Source organism: Parasteatoda tepidariorum, chromosome 11, assembly GCF_982258835.1.
Source record: "Parasteatoda tepidariorum strain Cologne lab strain chromosome 11, Ptep-v5.0, whole genome shotgun sequence".
NCBI lineage: Eukaryota > Metazoa > Arthropoda > Arachnida > Araneae > Theridiidae > Parasteatoda > Parasteatoda tepidariorum.
In genome coordinates, this window is record NC_141765.1 from 9,484,554 (window position 1) to 9,509,193 (window position 24,640).

General features: G+C 30.1%; 1 protein-coding gene across 3 annotated transcripts in view; it reads right to left on the minus strand.

Annotated features, from left to right (window-relative positions):
* LOC107449249 (transmembrane protein adipocyte-associated 1) overlaps positions 1 to 24,640 on the minus strand; it is a 74,928-nt gene that overhangs the window by 15,692 nt on the left and 34,596 nt on the right. For all 3 annotated transcript variants that reach the window (XM_016064731.5, XM_043055206.3, XM_016064732.4), the window contains 2 exons: positions 10,434 to 10,506; positions 7,430 to 7,509 (listed from right to left, as the gene is read on the minus strand). In XM_016064731.5, coding sequence (XP_015920217.1) covers positions 7,430 to 7,509; positions 10,434 to 10,506 — 153 coding nt within the window. The remainder of the gene's footprint in view (positions 1 to 7,429; positions 7,510 to 10,433; positions 10,507 to 24,640) is intronic.

A 24,640-nucleotide genomic window follows, 5' to 3' on the forward strand; every position in this document is an offset into this window, starting at 1 on the left:
CAGGAGTTATGGGCGCTCTATCGCCAATTTTCTCAGTTTTTCTAAGTTGGCACCCTTCACAAGTTTGGACAAATTCCGTTATATCTTTCCTCATATTCGGCCAGTAAAAACTATATTTTATTCGCTCTTTAGTTTTCCTAACCCCCATATGACCCCCAAAAACGGATTCGTGTGCCAATTTTAAAACTTTATTTAGCCTACATTTTGGTAAAACTAACTGCATAACTGATTCACTAAGAATTTTATTCTTATGGTAAATTAATCCATCCATTAAAATAAAATTGCCTTTATTTTGCTTTAATTCTGGAAGAATTTTTTCTAATGAAATGCAATTAGTTTGCTCTTCTTTTAATTTATAATAATCCGAAAACAATTTAGAATCTTCATTTAAAAACTTTGGCTCACTCCCACTCAATGAGCAACCTCTCTCTTCCCCCTCTGACAAAATATCCGTTTCATTAATTTGTTGTAATAACACGTGTGCTGATTCTTTTTCCAACGTGCACCGACTTTCATTGCTTTCCCCCTCGCAAGAACTCTCAAAGTCTGACGAAATCAGTTTCTCATACAAAAACGGTGGCATTAACGCATCTACATTTAATTTATCTGCCAATGCAATTATGCTTTCTACGGGATAATTTAATGTAGAATCTCCATTTAATGAGACCATTGCTTTTATTAACTTAGCCTCAACATGCTCATCAAACGCCGAACTCAAAATAATCTTTCCATATTCCTCATTATCGGCGCCAGGAATCAAATTCGAATTACAAACAAAAATTTGAGTACCAGAATCTATTACACATTTCAATTTCTTCCCCCCTCCCACGTACACTGATGCATACTTCAAAGGGTGAAGGTCTACAGATGGATAAAAATGTTCGGAGAAGATTTTTGCAATGACAGCATTTTCTTTTACTTTCATTTTCGAATATTTTTTCCCACAAGCTTTTGCTAAATGCTTTTCTCAACAAATGCAACATTCTAGTCTTTTATTTCTTTTCTTTTCTTTTGACTTCGGTTTTATTTCTTCGCGTCGTAACTGAGGCGTTATATACTTAGAATCATTTCGAGTGTAGTTTTGATTATAAGACAGGGGTTTTTGATAATTAGAATATGTATCAGAAAAAGATTTTCCTTTTGAGGCACAATACATATCGCATTCTTTACCCATTTGTACCGGTTTAAACCAATCTTGCTCTTGTTTGATATTTATATGCATCGCGGTTTCATGATCTAATGATTGATATAATTTATCGCTTACAATTAATGCCTTCAAAGTATTTAAATCCTATACATTTCTTAATCTACAATATTGTTCCCAACTAGTAGATAATCAAGTTGCAAAAATTGTACATGAGTTTCGCTTGACATACGAAGCGCTTTTTGAAAGTTTTGTAAACAAATTAGAGGTGTCGGTTTATACTCTTTTAAAATTACATTTTTCAATTTCCCATAGTCGTTTATTTCCTCATCTTTGATATAAACTAAAATGTTTATAGTTTTTTCTCCGAGAAGGTTTAGTAAAATTTCCCCTTTTAATTCCTGAGGTACATTTTTGCTTCGAAAAGCTCTCTCCAAAGACGAAAAGAATAAATTCCAACAATCTGTTCTTTTCGGAATAGGTACAGTTAAAGCTCGCACACTCTGAATATAGTTTTCCACTGATTTCGGCTGACTCGTGACTTCGCTTTCAGTACTACATTCTCTCGTACTCGCTAGTTTCGTTTTCTCAAAGTTTATTTTTTCTAGCTTAGCGTTTATTTTTGCTTTTTCTAGATTTATTTCTTCTAATTCTATCTGCGCTTCCGCACTTAATCGAGAGCTGCCTATCTTAGCTCTTTCAAATTCAATTTTTGCTTGCTGTTCTTCTCTCGACTTTCACTCAGCAATTATCGAATCAGCAAATTGTTCTACAAAAATCTTTATCGTTTTTATAATGCGCACTATTTAGAATTAAATTTCTCGAATCAATTACCTTCATATCGGCATTTATCAACTCCCAAATCTCCTCTGCAATTCATTTAAGATCCTCTTTTTTAGCCCCTTTAAACATTTTTAAATTCTTATATTTACAACTTTTAAATACAAACAATTTAAAAACTTAAACTCACGAAATATGTCCAAACAAGTGATTGAAGCAAAAAGAGTGCCTACCTCGTAGTCTTCAACGCTTTCAATTTATCCATGATCCTAGGAGACGGTGTCAGTGTAATATTCCTTTATGAATAAATGTGGTTGATTCTCAATAATAATTATCACTTATATGGACAACACTTTTTATTTTAAACATGTATAAAAAGAATATGAAATAAAAGGTAAGTTAGTGACATGATTTTATCTGACTTCTCAAGCCAGTTCCAAGAACGCTGAGCGAAGCGCCCTCTGGCGAAGATGTCTGCACACTTCAGTTATCATATAAGATAAAAATAAAATGGTAAATTTAGAAAATCAGAAAAAGGAAAAAAAAACACCTTTCAGAGCTGATATAATGCATTCTCAATCATGTTATTTTTCTGTTTTTAGAAATAACAGTTTTTCGGTCATTTTTATTTATTTATTTTAAGTTTATTAAACTACGATAAATATCACTATTGTGCAATAAAAATAGAAGAAAATTAATTTCAATAACATAAAGACAATGATGATCTTAAAGAACCAATATTAAAATGTACTTCCTAAAAGTCAAAAGGATGATCGAAAATACAAAAACAAATTTTTTATTTCAATATACTTTATTTCTTTCTTTCATTGACTGGGATTTTCTTAAGAAATTAAAGGTTGAATTTCATTTTTGAATAAAAACAAAGTTGTTTAAAAGCAAAAAGAATTCAAAATTTTGCAATTAAAAAAAATTAAATACGTAATATAAATCCACACACAAACAATAAAATCATGACCTAGTATACTATATAAATGTATTTGATATACGGACATAATAAAAACACTTATTGTACTAACAACTATATAAAACAATTCAGACAGTACATAATGTATAATTATTAAAGCATTAAATAATTTGATGAAATGAAAACATTTGCTTACCTCCTTCAAAAATTTATTTTAAGTTTTTTTGTTATTGAACGAGAAGCTTTATTAAGAATTGGAATTATTGATGAATGGCATGATTTATGTTAAAAAGAACTATTGCAAATAATTTATCAAACTGATGTAAAAAAATAATAATAATTTAAAACAATGAAACAAAATAAAAAAATGCCTTAATTTAAAATCGATAACTAAAATTATGTAATTAAATGAGGTAAAAAAGAAGACAAAGGAGCAAAAGGCCATAAAAATGAAAATTTAGGAGGCAAAGAAGCAAAAGTACTTTTATCCATAGTGTAACATGAGGTGGCTGTTTTTGAGGAGTCAAATAACTGTCTTTGTGGGTGGCTTGGAAAACCAGAATTATATGCCAAAGTGGGGGGAAAGGAAACTGCTGAAAATCAAGGGAGGTCTTGAAACCAATTTTTATCAGTGAAGGTTGCATTTTATTACTCTTTCCAGGGAAGGGTAAAAGAGATGACGTTGAGATGAGATTTTCGCATAATTTTATAGAAGATTACCATATATAAAAAAATCTTTGTCTTAAGAAAGACAGTTTTTTTTCTAAAACTACCAATTTAACTTAATTTTATTTTCATGAATGTTTAAATTTCAAAAATAGCTTTAAAGTAGAAAAAAATAGTACTTTTTTTCCAAAAGTTACCAATTTAACTTGACTTCATTCTCACAAAAGTCTAAATTTCAGAAGGGGCTAAAAACACTATTCGCCTTCCCCCCAATTAAATTTCAGAAGAAAAAAATGTTTTTATAAAAACTTTAATGTTAAAAAAAGTTTTTTTTCTTCTAAAATTACCAATTTAACTTAACTTTATTTTCAAGAATAGCTAAATTTCAGAAGGAGCGAAGCACATCATTTGCCCCCAACTTAAATTCACAGTAAAATAAAGTTTCAGACTTCGAAAATAACTTTAAAGTAGAAAAAGAAATGGTTCTTTTATTCTAAAGTTATCAATTTATTTTGACATTATTTTCACGAACGACTAAATTTCAGAAGGGGCGAAGCACATTATTTACCCCCCTCAATTTAAATTCACAGTAAAATAAAGTTTTTGATTTCGAAAATAGCTTAAAAGTAGAAAAAAAGAGTTTTTTTTTTCTAAAGTTACCAATAGAACTTAACTTTATTTTCAAGAATTGTTAAATTTCAGAAGAAGCGAAGTACATTATTTGCCCCCAACTTAAATTCACAGTAAATAAAGTTTTTGATTTCGAAAATAATTTTAAAGTCGAAAAAGAAATGGATCTTTCTTTTCTGCTTAAAGTCACCAATTTAACTTGACTTCATTCTCATGAATGTCTAAATTTCAGAAGTACACTATTTGCCTCTTCAATTAAATTTAAGACAAAATTGAAAAAAAAAGAATGTTTTTTCCTAAAATTACCAATTTTATTTGGATTTATTTCTTGATTCATATTTATTATAACCTCTTACTTTAATTTCAGAAGAAAATGAGGTTTTCTACTTGGAAAATAGCTATGAAGTTCAATTAAAAAGTTTATTTTTTTACTATTTTTTAATCAGAATTTTACTTGATTTTATTTTCTTCAATGTTCACATTTCAGGAGGGGCGAAATACATTGTTTGCCCTTGAAATACATACTTGCCCCCTCTGCCCCCCTCCCCTGCTAGCACGCCACTGATGATGAAGCTTTATGATTGTTTACTGCTTTGGACCCACATGAAAATATTTAATTGGTGAAAGATCCTCAAGCCAAGTTCAAGGATTGTGATACTATCTAAAAATAGAACAGTGTAAAAAGACGTCATGGGCAATGTAACGATGCTATGTAAACAATGCAGATGATGTAAACAATTTCAGTGAAGAAATTTTCAAGAAAAAATAATTTTATTTGCTAGTGAGATTCTCAGTTTGATTTCAAAGGGTGGGAAGAATGAAGCCTGATATCAGAAGCCTCTTGCAAAATGCGAAGAATCTGAACCATGTGAAGTGTGAACCCATGAGTAGTTCACCCAACATGTAAAACTCATGTAAATGCTACTCATCCTGAAAATACAAAATTTGAGTTCTATCAGTCAGGGTTTCTGAGTTATTATATTTTAAAAAAGTCATAAATCAAAAATGTGATTTTTCAAGATAAAATTTGTTTGATATCGTTCAAATTTTATCCATTCAAAATTAAATTTTTTAAAATGATTATTTTTGTACCTTAAAGCTTAAATATTTTTTGACTTGTATTAAATTAAACAATAAAAAAATTATAAATAATTACAAAAAATTATTTTTTTCATGGAATTAATTCTATTTGAATAAAAAAAAATTATAAGTGCGTGAAAATTTTTTTGAATGCCTGAAAAATTCCATGAACATTAACGAGTTAAAACTTTTGACGTTTCTCCTGACCAAACTTTAGGGACCATATTTTCCAATTGCAGCTACTCCCATATTTTGAGAGTCAAGAATCAGAATTTTTTCCAAAAAAAAGGTATGTTTATTCAGGGAAAGAATGTTCTTCTATCTGATTTCATAACTTTAAATATTGTCTCCTCTCACATTTATGATAAGGCTTGAACACTTAAGTCCTAGTGTACATGAAAATCACATCATTAGATCAAAAATTATTCAGGGTGTTCTTTTTTATTTCACGCACTCTACTTTTAAACAGGTTAGTTAATTGAACTAAATTGTTGCAATAAAAATATACTACACCAACTTGTAACTGTTTAACAAACAGAAGAGTTTGAAATTACTGAAATAAAATTAGGACTTGAAATAAAATCTTTAGAACTAGGTACATGAATTGAGCTGTATGAGAAAATGGAAATCTTAGTTATTAATGCAAAATTTTAATACTAAGAACATGTTAAAATTTATTTAAAAGTATTGTTTTGAAAACTAAATACAAACAAATTCACTTAAATAAATAAACCCAGTTGTGTTAAATGTTTTTTTAATTTCCCCTTTCGCTTTTTAGTACAAAAAAGCAAAATGGGAAAATAATAAAGCCTGTTAAGAAGGATTTTCTTCTTTTTAATATCAACATGTTAAGATTTCTAATTTTATAATCGGCCTTGAACAGCTGACCCAATTTTGGGTTTACGACTACTTAAGTTCAACTCTGTAGCCTTATAATTTTGAACCCAATCCAGAAGACAAGGTAATTTCTGGATAAAGTATTTGGACTGTGGTGACCCATAACTATTCTCCCTTTCCTTTATGCGTCAATCACAATTTTCACGAAGTGAAACTTTTAATTTGAAACTGAAACCCAAAATTGGGAACTGAAACTAAAATCTGTCTATCAAAATTCTAATCCAATAATATAATTTCTCAAATTAAATCTAGCCAATCATTGCACATTAAAGGTGTGGCTAATTCATTTCTCTGGTGAGATCCGAACCGAACACAGCATCTTTTCTCTGCTAAAACTCATTGCAAACGGACGTGTAGTCCTATCTCTCTATAATCTTATTATTTTGTCGTAGCGTATATGTTTGTGATGTGGTTAATAAAATTTTAATGTTTAACCTGTAAACCTTCTGATACTTTAAGTGTACCTACACACCACAATACCATAGGACAAATTTGCCATCATGGAGGACTTTTTGATGGAACTAACATACATTTGCATTACATGAAGAGGAAAAACATGAAAACCTCGCAGAGTTAGCCTGACAGCAAGGAGACTCTAACCCATGATTTGTCAACCACTGAGAATATTTTTTTGTCAGAACTGTCGTCAGTGCGAGCTGATTGCGAAACTTGTATTGACCAAACATTGCTGAGAGTCAAACCCGGGTCATCTCATTAGAGGTGAGCGCTTTATCCCCTGAGCCACCATGGCTGAAAGCTAATGAAGATTTTAAAAAAAGTATTTTCAAATTGAAAGAGATAAAAAACTTAATGCAATGATGTATTTAGGTAACATTTTTCAAAAGTGTATTTGGCAGATTTTTAATCTGGATAACTCAAATATAACACACGCAATTTAGTGTAGAAAATATGTATACTTTAAGAGATTTTCAAAGACAACACATAAAAGCATTGCAAAAATCTAGCTAGTAATGAAAATTCAACAGAGTGATGAGCTGCTATTTTTAATATTTAATATAGAAAACAAAAAGCCTGATAGTTTAAACAATAGTTGCAGTTTGTACGTAAAATATTATATGCATAATAAAACATAGATAATGTGTATAAGTACATTAATTCGCATAATTTAGATTTTCTTTTTTTACTCTCATATGAATGAAGGAAAAAGGTAAAAATAAATCTGGTTTTCAGAATAATGCAAGCAATAAATAGTGCTATACTGAATTCAGAAAACAGAATATAAGGTTTTGGAATTAAATACTTATTGATATTGCACTCAAGAAATATATAAGTCATTTTAAACTTACTTGAAGTCCAGAATAAACAGATGAGAGAAGAGATGTCACCAGTAAAACTCTTCTTATGCTTGTTTGACTATCAAGATGCCCTAAAGAAACAAGTAGGAAATGCGTATAGAAAAAAAATTATGCAAAAGAATGTAATGAAACTGACTATGCTTAACAAAATAACTTGGCACAATTTTAAAAGCTGTAGAATGTTATGTTGAACAAAAGAAAAAAAACTGCTCTATGATTTTTAGGAATTTCAATAAGTGGGGGATTTTTAATTTTCAAACTTAAGAAAACTTTGAATTCAGTTTTGTGTGCTTAAAGTGTCAATTAAAATTCTTTGTATAAAGTATTCCACTTTGAAGGCGACAATTTTTTGAACAATGTGTAACTAACCAATTTGATTTAATTTTTGTTCATGTTGGTCAGAAAATGTTAATAATAATTTTTGGTGTATATTATGTAATGAAATTACTAAACTTTATTCTATTTTATATAATCATAATTTAATTAATAATAAGTCACGAAATATGTTATTTTTATATTAAATTTAAAAAAAAAATAATTAAAAAAAATTTGTCAATCAGAAATAGATAACTTGTTATGATTTGTGAAACATAAAGAAAAATGCAAGAATATCCAACTTGATAAAAAGCAAAAATAATATACTTTGTATTTAAAAAAGAAAATAAATCCTAATAATTAATGTTAAGATTGAATAATAATTTTATTTAATGATTATATTAGGCATGATTCCTTTAAAGTTGAATTGTGATTAAATCAGTAGAACATAAAATTATTGAAAAAATAATTAAAAGTTCATATTTAAGAATTTTGATAAATAAGTATCATTAATCAATAATTCTTCAGTATAAAAGTCAGTAATTTTGAAAAAAAGGACTGACAAACTTTAAAGAGCCTCGGCTTTCTCTCAGTTTCACTATAAAATATCACAAATATGTAAAATTGCATTATATTAAGTCTGTGATGAAAAAAATTGATAAATGAGTCATTTAAGTCTTGAAGAGTTGACACAATCAATTAAGAGCATGACTAACTGAGAAAACCGTTAAACTTCTAATGATTCATTCTGACCTCCATGTTGGTTAAAACAAGGTAAGCCACACATATAATCTTCTGTATTCAATCTTAAACTGTTTTATAAAATGAACTGAATTCATTTACTTGAAAACTGATGTAAAATCTTCCAATAAAGCTAAGTACAGTAGAGAACCATTTATTCGGTATCCAGATAATCGGGAAAAATTTTGTTTGGTTTTCCCGCCATTTTAAACTCGAACGATTATGGAAAAAAAGCGGAAATTGGACTCATCCTTGAAGTTGAGTAGAGGAAAATTTGAGAAAGGGGAGAATTTTCCCCCCTGTTTACCCAGAGAAACGTCATTTCTTCCATGATCTTGAGGATCTTTAGATTGAGAGGAGGCAGGGAAGGGACGAATGTTTTATTTTCTCCTTTAGGCCGTCAATCATACTCAAAGGAGTGGCATGATGATTTCATTTTCGCTTTGATTTACGAGGGGGTGGGGGAAAATGCATTGCACATGCATATCAGTGAACAGAAGATGAAAGAGAAAAGTATATTTATCTATTTGACATCGCTTAATAAAAATAAAATCTTTTTCCTTTGAATAAATTCTGATTCTTTGGAAGTGCGGTATCATTTGCAAGTTTTTCTTGATGTGGAATCACATCCGCTTTAATTAAAAATCGTGTTTTTATAATAAAAAAAAATTAAGAGAATTGTTTATTAACATACGACTATTTTATGAAGCAGATTGCAGTTTTGTTTTTCTGATTCCACTATGTTTGTCTTCTTTTCACGATAAACTTCGCATTCAATAAATTAATTCATTTTATTCATAAATTTTATCATTAGGTTTTTCTTTAAAATTCCGTTGATCTTGCTTTGTTCCGGGTTTTAATATTTATGCTAGTGCCGTTTTTAACTATCATTTCGGTTCGATAAGTTTTATTGTTTTATTCAGATTAATAAGTTTTCCTTTTATTTTATCGTTCCCTCCCTTATAATTAGGTATAGAATATATTGTGTTATTTAATCATTGGTTTTGTTTATATAAGTTAATTAATGAATTGTAATTATTTTTAAAAAATAAGTATGAGAATTTTGTATTTTTTAAACTTGTTTTTCTTGTCTAACTTGTAAATTTTTTTTCCTTTTAAATGTTATTTTTCTACCAAATATTTTTTTCTTTTAAATTTAGGAGTGCTTTTTTTTCTTCTCTTACCTTAAAATGTGTTAAACTTTTTCCTTGAATTTCGGGTTCGATAAAACATCGATTAATGACACTTTCCGGTCAATCCAGAAAACATGGAAATTCAGACATCCGGGATAGCGATGGTCCTGAGCATCCCGGATAATTGGTTCTATACTGTACTTCTCTTGCTTATAATTGTCAATAACTTTGCTTTCTAATGAGGATTGCAATTTTTGTGTGCCTTGCATGAAGTTAAATATTATATTGAGTTGTTTAGATTTTTATTAAAGGTTTAGTTTTTAATCACGAGAGTCTTTAAATTTATCTTTAGTAAAATCTTTCTGCTAAATTATATCACAAAAATAAAGCAAATCCAAAAACCCATTAACACTAAGATGATCAATCTGATTAATAAAACCAAAAATTTTAAATTATAAAAAAAAATTTCTTCTTATAGTTTCTTAATTTAAGTAAAAGCCTAAAGCAATTTTTACTTGTGCACAATTATCTAACCTTAATATTTTCAAACTGATAAAGATCAATTGTTGAAACAGATATAACAATAAGACTTTTTCTACGCATTTAACTCAATCAATTATGGATAGATTATATACTTCTTGGTTAATAAATTACACAACTTATTGACTCAGTTTCAAGAAGCTACAAGAGACAGAAAAAGAGGGTAATTCATTGTAAAGATATTAATTAAAAGGGATATTGTTTCGTTATATATATTGAACATATTAATATCTCTCTATATAAGTAAATAAATGTAAATAACTCACCAAATGCTAGACCAAAAATCAGAACACTGATTTCAGTAGCAAGTAAGAAACATCGTACAATGACCCATAAAATCTTAAAGAAAAAAAATTTATTATGAACTCAAATTTTTAAATACATCATTTATTTTAGAAAAATATATTTATTTAATCCTAATACAGTGCCCGCCGCTAATAAAATCAGCCGCTTTATAAACTCAAATTGGCAGGAACCGAATCGTTACAATATTAATACATGTTAAAAACAACCTTTAATAAAATCAATGCCGCCGCTTTTTCAAATCAAAATTTTGACTACATAATAAATCAAAAGTGCAATATTTCAGTTCGTTTTGTTCTTAGTTGTAAATTTTATTCTTCCGAAGTTTAAAGATTTTTTTAGAAGAAGCAACAGTTACTCACAAACCTGTGAAACAGGTGTGGTTAGCACTTTCCTGCGATATACATAGTGTAAGAGTTAAGGAAAAATGTGGGTGGTAGGCGGCGAGTTCATAGAAATCAATTTATCAGTATTAATTCCTTGACTTGAATGAAGTTTGGAGAAACCTATCTCACTCAAGAGGGGGTCGAATTCTTATCTTACTTTTTATTGAATAAACCATAGAGGGGAGAGAAGTTTCTTTTGTTATCTATCTTAACAGAGAACATGAATAGATTTCCAAAAACTGTCTGTGCTCATGTTTCATATTATTTAAGCTGTTTGAGTAAATTATAGTTAGAGTTAGAGCACATATCATTTTTAAGTTCGTTTGGTGTTAAATTTTATCAGCATGCCGAAAAGGAAGGATTCGAGTCTTAAAGATAAATTCTAAGTGTTACAAAACTATGATAAGCTTCCAACTTGAAGCTTCAATGGAGATGGAGATGGGGCTGATAACTGTTTCGAAGAAATGCTCAGCAATGAAGAAAATGAAATGAACGAGAATTTTTCACGTTACGTAGCTATTGACGATAACCTGCAAACATCAGGAGAAAAATCTGATTCCGAAATTGCTACAGACATCAAAAATTGCAAAGTTATTTCCAATCAAGAAATGGAGGAATCAGACTCAGAAGATGAAATAAACTCATCAGTGCCATCTTCAATGGAAGTCAGAAAAGCACTTAGTGTATTGCGGCAAGCTTTAGAACAAAGAGGAGGAATATCGAAAACTATAAAAACTTCTATAAACTCTCAAATGATGTTGAAAAGTTAATTTCAAATACTGCAACTCAAACAACCGTTGATCGGATTTTTGCAAAACTTTTGTAAATTTAATCTTATGTAGGGTTTTACTTTATTAAAATAATTAAATTAGTTAAAATAAAGCATTAATGTTGTCATTATTTCAGCTTTTAAAGTGTGTGCATTAAGAATATATATAGCAAAAATTTGATTCCCCCCCCCCTTCAAATGGTGAATCGCCTCTTAATAAAATCATCTGCTTAATAAAATCAAAAGAGCATAAAACGAAAGTGATTTTAATAAACGGCGGACACTGTACAACAAAAACACAAATTGACATTAAAAAAAATTGAATTGAGGATGCAAAAACTATCAAAATTAATTGTTTTTCTTAATTTGAAAATTACAGTAAAAATATAGAAATGTAATTGAGTGTATAGTCTGTTCAACGAGAACTGATAGTGAAAGTAAACAAAGCGGCGTGCTATTTGGCACAATACCGTTGTCTGCTTGGCGCCAGAATAATGACAAATAGCGCCTATTAGTCAAGCAAAAACTCTTATTTCTTAGAGGGCTGTTTGTTTTGCCGTGGTGTCTTTTTGCAGGTGTTTCATGAGCAATATGGAAAATAAAGTGATGGATTTAAGTCCTCGTAAAAAATGGCAGAAGAAATCTTACATAAGTAAAGCTGAGAAGGAAATAATATTAAACATTTATAAAACAGAAGTGCATTCAAAACCAGATGTTCCAATCATTGATGTGACTGCCCATGCGGCTTCTGCATCGGGAGTTAGCACAGCTTCTGTTTACAGAATTATTAAAGAATATAAAAGGGATGGTATATTAAATTCATCGAAGAGGATTAAATCTTGTAAAACTTTTTTGGATGACATTGACGATTTCGACAAAAATGCTGTAAGAAGAAAAGTTCATGATATTTTCCGCCCTAACGAAATTCCGACAATAAACAAAGATGATTCTGATTTACCAAACTTGAAAAGAACGACATTTTATTCCCTGTTTAAAAAAATTAGGCTTCAAACATCAAAAACGAAGACAGAAGAGCTCACTCATTGAAAAAGATGAAATAATTCTCTGGAGGCGAAGATATTTAAGAACAATTAGCAGAATGAGACAAGAAGAAAGAAAAATTTATTATATGGATGAGACACGGTTGAATGGTGGACATACGCAAGACAAAGTGTGGAATGATATGTCCATTATCTCGTCAAAACAGGCATTTTTATCTGGCCTGTCTTTATCAGGCATTTTATCTCAGGCATTTTATCTTTTATCTAAATATCAATTCCAACGACCAGGATTCTACAAGTTCTGAGAGTGAATCCTGAGATAAGTACCTAGTTTGATTTTTGCTTTTTAATTATATAATTATTCGTTATTATCCCTGATTAATTCATCATTAGTATAGTAATTCTTAAAATTTTGTTCTTTTCTGCGTAGTTTAACATAATTATTTTTATTTTGGTACAGCTGTTAATTAATTACAGAAATTCAAATGCTACGTAAAATTAGATAATTTTGATACTTCATTCTATTTTCAAAAACCTATTGAATTCGAGGTTTACAAACTTTTTTTTATAGCTTAAGTGGGTATATTTTTCTTAACAAAAGATTTTGTGAGACATATAAAAAAGTCTTCTAGTTTCTGTTAGTGTAATTATTTTCGTAATACTTCCCTTCGAAAAATAAAGATAACAGTATCAAATATAACAACAGTAAACTTCAAATATATTTTCAAATCAATAGGTGAAACATAAAACTATTTTAAATATTATTTAACTTTTAATAAATTTTAAAAAAAAATTGTAATTAAGAAAATAAAGAGTATTTTTTTTAACATACTCATTCAATTCTATACGACTATTATGATGAAATTATAAAAGTTATGTTTTGCATAGATATTTATGCAAAATATATTAAAACTAATTTAATTTAAACTTAAAAAAAAACATTAAAACTATTCTCAAAATAAAATTACATGTTTACTGAAACAATTAGAAACATATTTTCATGCAAATATTTTAATTTTGCACTTTCTTATCTAATTTTAAGGTATCCAAAACCGAGTATGGATATCGTTTTTCTATAAGAGCGAAAGCTCTGTCGATTGAAACAAAATCGCCCATTCACGGAAGGAGCCGTTGAAGTGGCAAACGTTGGCGATCAAACAGCAGCCCTTATGTTTACCTCCACTATCAGTTCTCGTTGAACAGACTATAGTGTTGCTACAACTCTCTTTCCTTTTCATGAGTATCAGTCAGCCTATTTCTGCCCAAACTGTCTGACTGCTTGAGGTAGCCTCTCTGTGAATAAATTAAGTAGTTTTGGTCTGCCAATTTTTGGTTAAGAAAGAAAAAACCTGAGAAGAGGGGCAGGACAGAGGTGAAGAAGAGAGAGTTAAGACATGGAGCTCTAAAGTAGCAACCACCGAATGAGCTAGGGATAGAAAAATGACGTCATTTTGACGTCACGTTTCTACCCCTAGGGAAAACCTGAAACCTCGCGCTTTCGAACGGATTTTGCTAATGGGCTACAATCTTCATTTTTCCTCTCATCTATCGGATGTATTTCATCTAATAATTTGCTGGTGATAGCGATTCGAACAGGATGTGCAGACGTGCCAACCTAGCAAAATTAACATTCAGGAGTTTCCCTAACAAGAATTCAGGAGATTTCAGGTGGGGTAAAAAAAGGTGCATGGTATGCAACATTTGGCACTTCTAAGGAATTTTAAGTAAAAAATTTATTAAATATAAGAATGCAAGAAATTTTACACACTAATAGAGCAATAATTGTTTAAAAATATTAAATGGAAATAAAATAATTAAACACAGATTTAGCAACACAAAACTATATTAGGTAGATACTCTTTAAATAAATACCATTTCCTTAATAAAACATTATTCAAAAACCCTTGACGCTGTAATAAAAATGCACAAAAACTTTTAAAAAATAAACAAATTGAATAACTATTTTATTTTAAAAAACCAATTCAATACTAATGTATAAAAATACTAATGTCTGTACAATAAAGAACCAATTATCCGGGATGCTCGGGACCATCGCTATCCCGGATGTCTTAATTTCCCGGTTTCCTGGATCGACAAAAAAGTGTCGTTAATCGATGTTTTATCAAACCCAAATTACAAGGAAAAAATGTAAACACATTTTAAAGTAAGAGAAAAAAGAAAAGCACTCCTAAATCTAAAAAGGAAAAAAATTGTAGAAAAATAAAATTTAAAAGAATAAAAAAATTTGCAAGTTTAGACAAGAAAAACAAGTTTAAAAAATAATTACGATTCCTAAATCAACTAATAAACAAAACCAATGATTAAATAACGCAATATATTTCAGGGGGGGGGGCGAAAATAAAAGGAAAACCTATTAATCTAAATAAAAACAACACTTGAAAATTATCGAACCGAAACGATAGTTAAAAAACGGCACTAGCATAAATATTAAAACCTAGAACAAGGCAAGATCAACGGACTTTTAAAAAAAAAAAACTAATGAAAAAATTTGGTAATACAAATAATTTTATTGAGTGCAAAATTTATCATGAAAAAAAAAAAAAAAAAACGTAGTGGAATCAGAAAAACGAAACTGCAATCTGCTTCATAAAATAATTGTATGCTTAAATTAATAAACAATTCTCCTTTTTTTTAAAATAAAAACGCGATTTTTAATTAAAGCAGGTGTGATTCCACATCAAGAAAAACTTGCGAATGATACCGCACTTCCAAGGAATCAGAATTTATTCAAAAGAAAAACATTTTATTTTTATTAATCGATGTCAAATAGATAAATATATTTTTCTCTTTCATCTTCTGTTCACTGATATGCATGTGCAATGCATTTTCCCCACCCCCTCGTAAATCAAACAGCAAACGAAATCATCATGCCACTCCTTTGAGTTTAATGACCTAAAAGAGAATAAAGATCTAAAATCTTCAAGGTCGCGGAAGAAATGACGTTTCTCTGGGTAAACGGGGGAAAAAATTCTTCCCTTCCTCACATTTTCCTCTACTCAACTTCAAGGATTAGTCCAGTTTCCGCTTTTTTTTTCATATCGTTTTAGTTCAAAATGGCGGGAGAACAGAGCAAATTTTTTTTCCGGATTATCTGGATACCAGATAAATGGTTCTCTACTGTATGCATGAAAAAAAGAGTTGCAGACTTAGCTCTCCGCAATTAAGTTTTGCTAAAGTCATTGTTACATGATTTGTTGAAATTGATCCATACTTCCGTTTCGACTTAAGACATCCTTGAAAAATTTTTTTTTTTTTTTTTTTTTTAAAATATACGAAGATTAAGCGAATAATTGATATCACGTTGCTAGTTTACGAGCTTGTTGCCAACCGTGGAAAAATACGCATTAAAAACTATAAAAACAGCAAGATACAATATCAATTCCAACTATCGAGAGTACGAGTTTCCCCACTCCTGAACGGACGACACTCGATAACGACATGTGACGTCATTGCATTCAACTCCACACGAAAGAAGAGGAAGATTTCACCCGCCCCCAGTGTAAGGGGGCGGGTGAAATAGGAGTGTTAAGAGGTAACGTTGAAGAGGGGGGGAAATAAAGCATGTTCAGCTACGCTTCAGGCAGATGGTAGTTTGATAAGAGGGGATGGAATTCAAGCTGAAAGAAAAACTTACTTTCGCACTCGCGGAAAAATTAGGTAATTTTGAATTTGGCCGTCGATCGCAGTAAAATTCGGGAGTTTTTCAAATCAATTCCGGAGGGCGGGAGAATAACTCAAAATTCGGGAGACTCCCGCAAAATGCGGGAGAGTTGGCACGTCTGGATGTGTCTAACGCTGGGATTAAATTAGATTTCCGATTTCAAAGATAATTTTTACCCAGATATTTTATGATTTTTTATTACAGTACAGAACCCGTTATCCGGAAATCAGAAAACCGGAAAACCAAAAAACCGGAACGAAATTCAATAAATTTTCTCGCCATTATTTAAAAAAAAATTTTTTTCCTCATAAGATTTTAAGATTTTTCTTTCTTTTTTGAAAGATGTTTACCTTACCATCATTTTGGAAATAATCATAGTGTATTACTTCATCGTTTTTTCTTCTTTTTAAGATTATTTCCAATTTTTTTTAATTTTTTAGTTGGGTTTAACAATAAAAAAACAGTTTTTTGTAGCGATTCAGAAAACCGGAAAAATCATTTATCCGGAATTGCGATGGTCCCAATCGTTCCGGATAATCGGTTCCCTACTGTATCAATTACCTAGATATTTTATGAATGTATTTCAGACATAATTTTTTCTCTCACAATTCTATTAGTATTTCATATAATAAATCGATTGAATTATTAGTTTCTTGCAGAACTATAATAAAATCTATAATAATCTTGCACAACTTTAAATAGAACGTTAAAAAAAAATTTCTCCAAATTTTTGCATATTATTAGCCATAATAAGTTTAGTATAATTATTGCCGTGTTTTTATTAACTTTTATATTTACTACCTTTTAATACACTGGTTATCATAAATTAAGGAAAATTCACAAAAATCGCGATAACTCAAGAAATTACACATGGAATTTTATGAAACTTACCCACAATATACAACACATAGTAAGGTATTAAACAACATAAAAAGAAATTATCAGACATTAATAGTAGTATAGAAATTAGCACATGTATAAAATAAACAAATTGGAAGTATCGGTTTGCAATAGAAAAAGTACCTTTAATATGGAATATGATTGCCTCTAGAAGCAATACAGCACAAACAGCGATGTGTGATGCTTTCAATTATGCGGTCTATCAGTTCAATAGGAAGTGAGAGCCATTGCTCTTGTAAAGCAGTTGCAAGCGTGGCAAGGGTCTGAGGGGGCGGATTGATGGCAGATACACGCCTCCCTAGAGCATCCCAAACGTGCTCGATAGGATTCAAGTCCGGGGATCGAGCTGGCCACTCCATGCGAGTAATTGTTTCCTGTTGAAGATAATCATCAACAATGCGAGCTCTGTGTGGTCTTGCATTATCGTCCTGTAACAGGAAGCAATCACCAATTGCCCCGGCATATGGGCGCACATAAGCATCAAGGATGTTGTCTCGATAAACCTGAGCATTCACGGTTCCCCTTGGAAAGACATGGAGGTATGTGCGCCCTCCTAAGGATATGCCTCCCCAAACACAGACACTGCCTCTTCCGTATGCATCTCTTTCACGGATGTTTGATGGATGATAACGGGTCCCAGGTTCTCTCCATATCAAATAACGTCTACTGTCACTTTCTAGACTAAACCTGGACTCATCCGTAAAGAGAACAGGCCTCCATTGATCTGACGTCCAGTGGACATGTTGTCGGGCCCACTGCAAACGGTCTCTCCTATGGCGTGATGTGAGCGGCACGCAAATGGCTGGTCGTCTCGCATACAGACCACCTTCGTGGAGCCTTCTGCGCACAGTTGACGTTGACACCAACCTTCCGGTGGCTGCAGCAAGAGAGGATCTAAGATGTGTCGGAGTAGCGGTTCTATTCCTGCGTGCACTTAATGTCAAATATCGGTCATCGGCACTGGTCGTAACAGTTGGCCGTCCTTGACTGAACCTCCTAGATGCCGAATCTGTGGTTTGAAATTGCCTCCAAAGTCTATGAACCACAGATGGACTCACATTTAGCCATCTGGCCACTTCTGATTGACTCTGCCCTGCCTCTAGTCTCCCGATGGCTCTCCATCGTAGTTCTTCAGGCAAATGATGCCTAGAGGTCATTATTACGAATTGGCTATCTCAGATTTTCAATGTCGCAATCACAGTAAAATTTGTGTGCTTTCTCTCAAACTTGGACTTTTATGCTCCAGGCAGATGACGTAAGCCGAGTGCAGCGCCACTAATTTGCATATTGCAATTTTACTCAGCTACTCTTAGTGGACAACATATGCAAATTTTGCACGGTTTGGCTTACTTTTGAAAGAGTTATCGCTATTTTTGTGATTTTTCCTTAATTTATGATAACCAGTGTATTTTCAAAATATTTAGAGAAGAAAAATGCATCATAGTTTAATGAAAAACTCATTTCTTAGTAAAATTGTGCAATTTTTCCTTAAAAAAAATTGGTGAGTTACAACTGAGATTAGTACATAATAAATAACATTACTTTAACTAATTCGTATATAATATAAATAAGAATTAATATAAATTGTATACTTATTTTTCATCCACTGCACAATTTTGTACAGTACAGAACCCGTTATCCGGAAATCAGAAAACCGGAACAAAATTCAATACATTTTCCCGCCATTTTTTAAAAAAAATAAAATTTTTTTTCCTCATAAGGTTTTAGGATTTTTCATTCTTTTTTGAAAGATGTTTACCTTACCATCATTTTGGAAATAATCATTAGTGTATTACTCCATCATTTTTTCTTCCTTTTAAGATTATTTCCAAAAAAAATTTTTTTTAGTTGGGTTTAGCATTAAAAAAACGGCTTTTTGCAGCGATTCAGAAAACCGGAAAAATCAGTTATCCGGAATAGCGATGGTCCCGATCGTTCCGAATAATCTGTTCCCTACTGTATTAGATATTTGAAATAACAGAAGCTTTTACAATATAATTGTTTTTTGAAATTGATTAGTTGATTACTTTGGATGCATAATTAGGAAACATGATGTCATTTATTTTCACTTGGTCTTCTGAGTTGGGTAGAATATAAGTGGGTAATATGAAGAAAGGAAACTTTTTCAATATAATCGTTTTCGAATTATTATAAAGTTGCAGATAAATTTAGATGCATAATAGAAACCTTTTCATTATTTTTTTATTTTTCTGTTCATCTTTGAAAATGAGAAAATTTCCCCTTTTATTTTCTAGGACAAAAAGATATTTTTTACTCTTATATCTATAATACCAAAATATATTCGACAATTTATTTTTTAAAAAATTATGTATTATTTTAGGAGTAAAACTTGTTAAGATTATGATTAAAAAATTTCTAAAATCACATTTTTAAAATTTTTTTTGTTAGAAATAGCATTAAAAAAGTAATTGAATAAGAAAAACGTTTTAGTTATTTCTTCATCTTCTGTTTGATATTTGACCTTTTTAAATTACTTACTCTTTAATAGAATGGTAAATATCAAATTTTAAGGTGAAAAAAAAAACTTAAGCATAATTTTCTTTTCTGTTTTAAGATTCTCTATTAAATATCAACTAAGTTATTCTAGAAATATTCGCTTATATTCATTTGTAATTATTAAACTAGCAATATTTTTTTTTCAAATAATACTTTAGATTGTCTTAATGTATGCACTTAATTCTACTTCAAAAAGTTTTTAATGAAATTATGCGACGTGTAAAAAAAGAGAATTTCTTTTGAATTACTTTTGCATAATTCATTTGTACACAGATTGGTAAAATCATAAGAAAAAAAAATATCCTGCATCAATCAGAAAAAAAATTGAGAACTTTGTTATTAAAAATGAGTGCAATAAGAACTAATTGACATTTGCATCGCGTTAAAATACTAACATGAATTTGTTGTAAAATAAATTCACGAATAATCATTATGGCCAGACCGACAGCAATGAAATTGTATAATTAAAGTTTCTAACTCCCAAAAGTTCAAACAAAGTTCTTACGACTTGGCACCCTTGTCTTCTGAGTTGGATTCAATATAAGAGCTTAATAAAACGAGCGGAATATAAAGAAAAGAAACTTTTTCAATAAAATTGTTTTGGAATTATTATAAAGTTGCTGATAAATTTAGATGCATAATTACGAAACCTTTTTATTATTATTTATTTTCTTATTTTTTTTATTACTTATTTTCTTAATTTTTCTACTCCCTTAATTTTCCCGTTCTAAATATTCCAAGAAAAAATTATTTATATTTCTAGTCTTATAACTATAATACCGAAATATACTCGAAAATTTGTTTTTCAAAAATTAAGTAATATTTCAAGAATAAAATTTGTTAAAATGAACATTAAAAAATTTCTAAAATCACATTGTTTTAAAAAATTTGTTAGAAATTGTACTAAAAAAATGCTTGACTAAAGAAGACTTTTTAGTTATTTCTTAAACTGTTGTTTGACATTTGAAGTTTTGAAAATACTTATTGTTAGTATTGCAAATTTTAGGGAGAAAAAAAATCAAGCATAATTTTTTTTCTGTTTTGAGAATTTTTAAAAAAATATTAGCTAAGTATTAATAATTAGCTAAGTATTTTATTAATTTTTAAATATTAACTCGTGTATTCTGTTTTATTCATTAGTCATTATTATACTAGTGTTTCTTTTTTTGGTTTTATTCAAATAATATTTTAAGTTATCCTGATTGATGCAATTAATTCTAATTCAAAAAGTCTTTTACAATTTGTGTGGCACTTAAAACAAATATTTTGTTGAATGACTTTTTCATAATTTATTTACATACATGTACTGTGGTAAATTATAGGCAAAAAATAAAGTCCAACATTAAATATTAAAACAATTGAGGATATTTTTAAATTAAAAATTTGTTTAATTGAAAGTATTAAAAATATTTGCAACGATTTAAATTTCAAACACGAATTTGTGATATAACAAAATATCACAAATTACCCTTATGACTAGAACAAAAACAGTGAAACTGTGTCATTAAAAGCTCCAGCATGAAATTCTTAATTAAAGTATGACTACTTGGCATCCATGTCTTCTGAGTTGGGTTTAATGTAAGAGGGTAATAAAAGGCAAAAAATTAATTGCAGAGAATATTTTTCCAAATCCAGTTCAATATAACGCAACGATTGAAAACCATTTTCTAAAAAGAGATAAATTAGTGAATTTGAAGAAAAAAATTATTGCACTGTTTGTGTTTATTATAAGAAAGAAGAAAATAATGTTTTCTTGAAAAACTAATGTATATTTTTATTTATTAAAATGTATAAGTTTGCAATTGTGAAAAAAAGAAGAATAGTCAACAAAAAAGAAAGAAAAAAATTGAAAAAGCAGTTTTTTTTAAAATTGTAATGCAAATTTTTTTTCCAGATTATTTAAACTAACAATTACTTGAAAAATGCTAGTTTAAAGTTTATTTCATGCATTCTACCTATTTATTAAATCTTATTTACTGCACGTTATTTCGATACTCATTGTACCTTTAAAACTATAAGATTTTAGTGGTATAAAGCTACGCATTTTATGAATTGCAAATATAAAATAAAATAATTACAAATAATAGAAAGTGATAAAATAATCATAAATATAATTAAATTTTTATCAATAATAAAACAAATAAAAATAGAAAGTTACAAAATTTTGTCAAATTAAATAACCCTTATTAATCATTAGTTCATTAAATCTAAAAGCTCTCGATAGTATAATATAATTTAGTGATGAAATTTCTGAATGAATCAACTACACTTATTTAAAATAACATTCAAAGTATGATTTTTAGAAAAGGTAATAAATAAAGATGGATTTGATTTGTAATGTGATGTTACTTTTTACTTAAAGAGCATTTCTTTTTTCGCAAACTATTAGTAAATATAGTTATAAGTCAATCGAATCTCTTATAATAAATATAATAATGCAAACAAGTGTAAAACAAGTATTACATATTAAATTCTTGAAGAAAGATCAAACATTAAAATAAATAAATATTTACTTTAGACAACGTAATTGTCAAAATGAAAAAAGAATTCATTCCTTTTCAGAAACAACACTGTGAACTCTGAGAAAGAGGTCACGACCCCCAAGCTAATGGAGAACGATTAAAGGATAAACAAAAGTCATTGGTCACTTTCTTATAACTATCGATACTCAACGTCACTTCCTAGGGGGAGGATCCAAACCTTTGTTCGAGGGCTGGGATTCCCTTCACTGCTCTCTTCGGGAGTTGCGAGGTTAGGATTTTGTTTAACTATCGTACGGTGGTATAGAATAGACACCGGGGGATAGTGACGTCACCGTCCGCGTTCGAAGGCTGCGAGGTTAGGGGTCCTGGAGAGCTGAGTGGGATCTGATGAGAAAAAGAGATGTTTGGACAGATATTCTGAAGCAAAATATGCATCATCCCTGAAACAATTGCTGCAGCAGGACTGAACAATAGATATATATATATCCAGAGAATAACAACCTGATACCTACTAAGATTTCAAGCCAAGTCTAGAGCATGTGCAAGATAAGTGACTTTAAATTCAATTGACTCTAGCAGTGAAAGTAAATTTTCTCCCTTGTGATCATTATTGGGTAAAGTATAGTGGGATAATTGACAAATTTAGTTCTAATGCATTTAACAACTATGGCCTATCCCAAAACATCACCAACACATACAAATAAGGTAAGGTAAAATATATGTCTAGAAATAATGATCACAAGGGAGAAAATTTACTTAAGCAAATTTAATGATGATTAACTTAATTATCAAGATTTACTCATTAAAATAAATCAGACCATGTGGCATAATAAAATAAGGTTACAATTACAAATTTACACAAAACTGAATCAACATGTGACAAACAGATTTTAGAGTTACCACTTAAAGAAAAGGAATTGCACTGCTAGAGACAATTGAATTTAAAGTCACTTATCTTGCACATGTGCCAGACTTGGTTTGAAATCTTAGTAGGTATCAGGTGTTATTCTCTGGATATATATATATATATATATATATATATGTATATATATACATATATATATATATATATATATATATATATATATATATATATATATATATACACAGTCAATTCGCTGTAACTCGAAGTACGATAACTCGAATATTACTATAACTCGATTTTTTTTATGAGGTCCCGACCCTTTTATCTTCAATTTCATGTTAATTATTCTCGATTACTCGAATTTTACTCCCTTTAACTCGATTTTTTTTTGGATCTTTTAAAGCAAGAAAAAAAACCTAGGAGCTGATATATTGCCCCTTCCTTTGCAACACACACACAATGTCTTTCGCACTCCTCATGGAGAAGCTAAAGCTGTCCCTCTTGAAGTATCTGAACAGAGGTTAAAAGAAACATTACCAAATTTACTTCAAGCATGCAGTTAAAATGATGTTTTCAATATTGATGAAATGGGTTTATTTTTTAAATGTCATTTAAATAAGACTATGATGTTTAAGGATGAGAACTGCTCAAGGGGTAAAATGAGCAAGAAACGTTTGACTGTCCTAGTTGAAGGAAATGCGTCTGGGACAGAGAAATTGCCCTTACTTGTTATCGGAAATTACCGAAATCCCCGATGTTTCAAGAATGTAAAAACGTATCCTTTGGATTACAAGTCTAACAAAAAGTTTTGGATGACATCAGTTTTATTTGAAGACTATGTAAGAAAATTGGGTCGAAAATTCTTCGCTAAAAAAAGAAAAGTGATACTCTTTATGGATAAATGCACAGCGCATAGTGATCTACCTAATTTGAAAGCAGTAAACTTGCAGTTTCTCCAGCCGAACACAACAGCAAAGCTGCAGCCGATGGACCAGGGTATCATAAAGTGCTTAAACAGTCTTATCGTAAATGGCTTGTCAGAAAAATGATCTTAAATATTGTAAGCATTTAGAAGATTTGTAATTAATAAGCATTAATTAAATAATTCGACAATATTTTAGAAGTCCAAAACCTAAACTAACGGTAAGTTGAACTTCTGATATGTCGAAGTTTTTCGTCAGTCCTATCAGATTCGAGTTATCGCGAATTCACTGTATATATCAATTGTTCAGTCCTGCTGTTTCAGGGATTTGTTTCAGGGATGATGCATATTTTGCTTCAGAATATCTATCCAAACATCTCTTTTTCTCATCAGATCCCACTCAGCTCTGCAGGTCTTAGCTCTCTCTTCTTCACCTCTGTCCTGCCCCTCTTCTCAGGTTTTTTCTTTTGTACCCAAAAATTGGTAGACCAAAACTGCTTAAATTATTCACAAAGAGGCCATCCCAAACAATCAGACAGTTTGAGCAGAAATAGGCTGACTGATACTCATAAGAAGGAAAGAGAGTTGTAGCAACACTACATGAGTATAACACTTTGTAATAATATACAACTATTATAACATAAT